This window comes from Salmo salar, chromosome 05 (genome assembly GCF_965601325.2).
Source record: "Salmo salar chromosome 05, fSalSal1, whole genome shotgun sequence".
NCBI lineage: Eukaryota > Metazoa > Chordata > Actinopteri > Salmoniformes > Salmonidae > Salmo > Salmo salar.
Window position 1 is genome coordinate 80,030,001 of NC_138295.1, and position 5,000 is coordinate 80,035,000.

At 47.5% G+C, this 5,000-nt stretch overlaps 1 protein-coding gene across 1 annotated transcript in view; it reads right to left on the reverse strand.

Moving 5' to 3' along the window:
- The window catches only part of nr4a3 (nuclear receptor subfamily 4, group A, member 3), a 34,421-nt gene that overhangs the window by 9,041 nt on the left and 20,380 nt on the right, over nucleotides 1-5,000 (reverse strand). Inside the window, 1 exon segment of the mRNA XM_045712910.2 lies at nucleotides 2,428-2,557. Within this exon segment, the coding sequence (XP_045568866.2) occupies nucleotides 2,428-2,557 (130 nt within the window).

The following is a 5,000-nucleotide window of genomic DNA, read 5'->3' on the forward strand; positions in this document are numbered from 1 at the left end:
GAGGATAGCAGGTATGGCTCATTTTGGTAAACTGCTGATGAAAGATGAAAATCCCAGTCCCATCCTTCCCACTGTTCCACCATTCCCACTATTACTGGCCAGCAGAGGGCAGTGGAGCTGTGTGAGAGTTACTGTGTGAGAGTTACTTTGGGAGAGTTACTGTGGGAGAGTTACCGTGGGAGAGTTACCGTGGGAGAGTTACCGTGTAAGAGTTACCGTGGGAGAGTTACCGTGTACGAGTTACCGTGTGAGAGTTACTGTGGGAGAGTTACTGTGTGAGAGTTACCATGTGAGAGTTACCGTGTAAGAGTTACCGTGTGACGAGTTACCGTGTGAGAGTTACCGTGAGAGTTACCGTGTGAGAGTTACCGTGTACGAGTTACCGTGTGAGAGTTACCGTGTGAGAGTTACCGTGTACGAGTTACCGTGTGACGAGTTACCGTGTGAGAGTTACCGATGTGACGAGTTACCGTGTGAGAGTTACCGTGTACGAGTTACCGTGTGAGAGTTACCGTGTGACGAGTTACCGTGAGAGTTACCGAGTTACCGTGGGAGAGTTACCGTGTGAGAGTTACCGTGGGAGAGTTACCGTGGGAGAGTTACCGTGGGAGTTACTATGGGAGAGTTACCGTGTGAGAGTTACTGTGGGAGTTACTGGGAGAGTTACTGTGTGAGAGTTACTGTGGGAGAGTTACCGTGTGAGAGTTACCGTGTGAGAGTTACTGTGTGAGAGTTACCGTGGGAGAGTTACTGTGTGAGAGTTACTGTGGGAGAGTTACTGTGGGAGAGTTACCGCGTGAGAGTTACCGTGTAAGAGTTACCGTGTACGAGTTACTGTGTGAGAGAAGGAGAGTTACTGTGGGAGAGTTACTGTGGGATAGTTACCATGTGAGAGTTACCGTGTGAGAGTTACCGTGTACGAGTTACCGTGTGAGAGTTACCGTGGGAGAGTTACCGTGTACGAGTTACTGTGTGACAGTTACTGTGTGAGAGTTACTGTGGGAGAGTTACTGTGTGAGAGTTACTGTGGGAGAGTTACTGTGTGAGAGTTACCGTGTACGAGTTACCGTGTACAAGTTACCGTGTACGAGTTACTGTGGGAGAGTTACCGCGTGAGAGTTACTGTGTAAGAGTTACCGTGTACGAGTTACTGTGTGAGAGTTACTGTGTGAGAGTTACTGTGGGAGAGTTACTATGGGGGAGTTACTGTGTGAGAGTTACTGTGGGAGAGTTACTGTGTGAGAGTTACTGTGGGAGAGTTACTGTGTGAGAGTTACTGTGTGAGAGTTACTGTGGGAGAGTTACTGTGGGAGAGTTTCTGTGTGAGAGTTACTGTGGGAGAGTTACTGTGGGAGAGTTACCGCGTGAGAGTTACCGTGTGAGAGTTACTGTGGGAGAGTTACTGTGTGAGAGTTACTGTGGGAGAGTTACTGTGTGAGAGTTACCGTGTACGAGTTACCGTGTATGAGTTACCGTGTGAGAGTTACCGTGTGAGAGTTACCGTGGGAGAGTTACTGTGTGAGAGTTACCGTGGGAGAGTTACCGTGTGAGAGTTACCGTGTACGAGTTACCGTGTACGAGTTACCGTGTGAGAGTTACCGTGTGAGAGTTACCGTGTGAGAGTTACCGTGTGAGAGTTACTGTGGGAGAGTTACTGTGTGAGAGTTTCTGTGTGAGAGTTACTGTGGGAGAGTTACTGTGGGAGAGTTACTGTGGGAGAGTTACTGTGGGAGAGTTACCGCGTGAGAGTTACTGTGGGAGAGTTACTGTGTGAGAGTTACTGTGTGAGAGTTACTGTGGGAGAGTTACTGTGTGAGAGTTACCGTGTACGAGTTACCGTGTACGAGTTACCGTGTGAGAGTTACCGTGGGAGAGTTACCGTGGGAGAGTTACCGTGTGAGAGTTACCGTGGGAGAGTTACCGTGTGAGAGTTACCGTGTACGAGTTACCGTGTACGAGTTACCGTGTGAGAGTTACCGTGTGAGAGTTACCGTGTGAGAGTTACCGTGTGAGAGTTACCGTGGGAGAGTTACCGTGGGAGAGTTACCGTGTGAGAGTTACTGTGTGAGAGTTACTCTGTGAGAGTTACTCTGTGAGAGTTAGAGGGTGACATTAAATCAGGACTCCTGAGGGACCCATGGCTTGTGTGGGTCCTAGAATCAGTAGGAGATGCCAGTCTGTCTGATTTTCACAACTTAAATCCTTGTCTTACCAAAGCAAAATGTGTGCATTGGGCGTGTGCACCTGTGTGACCGCTGTATAGGCCAGACCACTACCGGCCAATCACACAATCATTAGAGATACACACCATCACCATGGAGACCAGGGGTCAGATTTACCTTATTAGCAGATGTATTCTATAGGAAAATTAGCTAACGGGACTGATTGTGATCGTGCACGAGAGTTCGTATGTGAGTGTGTTCCTACCCTCCTTCACCATGCCGACACTGAGGCACTTCTGGAAGCGGCAGTACTGGCAGCGGTTGCGTCTCCGTTTGTCCACCGGGCAGTTCTTACTGGCCAGGCACACATACTTGGCATTCTTCTGCACCGTACGCTGTGGGGACACATACACAGAACAAGTGAGTGTGTGTGTGGGAGAGAGAGAGAGAGAGAGAGAGAGAGAGAGAGAGAGAGAGAGAGAGAATGTGTGTGTGTGTGTGTGTGTGTGTGTGTGTGTGTGTGTGTGTGTGTGTGTGTGTGTGTGTGTGTGTGTGTGTGTGTGTGTGTGTGTGTGTGTGTGTGTGTGTGTGTGTGTGTGTGTGGATCAGCCACCACGGACAGGAAGAAGGGACACAATCAGCCACCAAACACTTGATTTATTTAATTCAGTTTGTGTTTTTTTCTCTCCGGTGGAGAATAGAGGAGGAAGCTCGCAGGTCACATTTTAATTACGTGCTGAAAGACGGCGGTGACATCAGGATAATTAGATAAAATTAATTTCCCGACATGCCTCGCCTGCAGGAGGGACAATTTTATTAGCGCGAGGGGGACGAGGGGGATGACAATAGGCATGAGCGCGTGACGTGCCGAGGCGGGTCCCGCGAGACAGGGGACAGCGGCCGCGGAGCCGCGTGATCAGATTGTTTGTGAAGCTGGCGGGTCAGCTCTAGTGGCACCTCCGGGGCCTCGCGCATCGCGCCTCTCAATGGGCCCCTCGGGAGCTGTTTTCTCCTCGGCTGGCTCGTGCCATTATTACTGACCTTATTAAAATGAAATCAGAGACGGCCCTGCGCGCTCCCTGCACAGAGGAGAACAATATTATTATGACAGTTTATTGAGTTGTCCATCTATCCCCATGCACGTGCCAGGCTAATGGAGCGAGCCCGATCAGTAGGGTAGCCTACTGTGCCTGCTCTGATCCTGCTGAGACACTGGGAGAGCTGCCTACGGACAGTCTGGCTGTGTGCACGTTGGTGGTAAAACACACAGCAATTAAAGAGCTAAAATAAACAACTTCACCATCTGCATACGCAGTAATGACAGAGTCATTTAATCAATGTAAATCTTTATATTTGCAGTCGTTACATTTCAGTCCCCTATTTGGTGACACAGACTGGTCTGGTTAACCAGTTCATAGTGTCAGGGAGTGCAGGTTAAATCGAGACCAACCAAACTGCTTTAAAGGATCCTTTTATTAGAGGTAAATAATGGAACCCTTTGGTTCCTGAAGATGTAATGAGTCTCTGTGTAACTGTCTGAGATGGGCCGGCTCTATAGGGTCCCTCTCCTCCTTCAGCGCCTCTAAAACACATCAAAACAAATCAGTCCAATTAGGAACCCCTCGCGCCACACATGCCTGGTCCCCCGGGAGACCAATAACACACCAATTATTCCATATGCTCCGGCGCGAGGCCGGAACCGTGGCGTAATGGAGGGCGTGCGGGAGGAGAGGGGTTGTCATGGCGCCCCTGATTGCTCCGATGTCTCGCTCTCATCTCTTAAACGGTCAATGACCCGTGCATGCAGGGATAAGTTGGTTATGGTCATTACTGAGGCTAATGTGGTTGAAGAGAATTGCATCCTTTTAGGCTTTAAGTTAAACATGATGATACACTTAATAACAGCTGTCTGAGGCTGAAGCACGATGGCCGGACAACATCAAATACATGTTTTATAAGGGACCACTGCCTGTTTAATAATAAAATATATTATTCTGTTCATGTAAGCTTTATTCTTAAATATGTCTCTCAGTAAATAAAGAAATCTCCATCATGATATGATTTACATATTGTGAATTCATGGAAGTGTAGAATTGTTCGATTGCAATAATTTGAATATTCTACTTAGGTGATGTTGTTATTTTCAGTGTAAACGTCAGAGGCAGGCTGGACCACTTTGAAGGTATACAAAAGAGGTATTGATTTTGGGGTGACCCATCTCTTTAAAACATTGATTTTGGGGTGACCCATCTCTTTAAAACATTGATTTTGGGGTGAACCATCTCTTTAAAACATTGATTTTGGGGTGACCCATCTCTTTAAAACATTGATTTTGGGGTGACCCATCTCTTTAAAACATTGATTTTGGGGTGACCCATCTCTTTAAAACATTGATTTTGGGGTGAACCATCTCTTTAAAACATTGATTTTGGGGTGACCCATCTCTTTAAAACATTGATTTAGGAGTGAACTTTTCCTTTCAGATGTTGATTTAGGGTGGAAAAATTACTTTAAGGTTGTGACTCCAGAGACTCATCTGTGAACGGACGTTAGAGATCTGAAAAGGAGTCTTATCAGAGAGTCTGTGTGTGTGTGTGTGTGTGTGTGTGTGTGTGTGTGTGTGTGTGTGTGTGTGTGTGTGTGTGTCGTGTGTGTGTGTGTGTGTGTGTGTGTGTGTGTGTGTCTGTGTGTGTGTGTGTGTGTGTGTGTGTGTGTGTGTGTGTGTGTGTGTGTGTGTGTGTGTGTGTGTGTGCGTCATTTGTAGAGTGGCGTTTTGTTATGGTCACAGATAATACAGCTAACTCACTCATCCCTGATTCTCTACAGACCTGACTGACG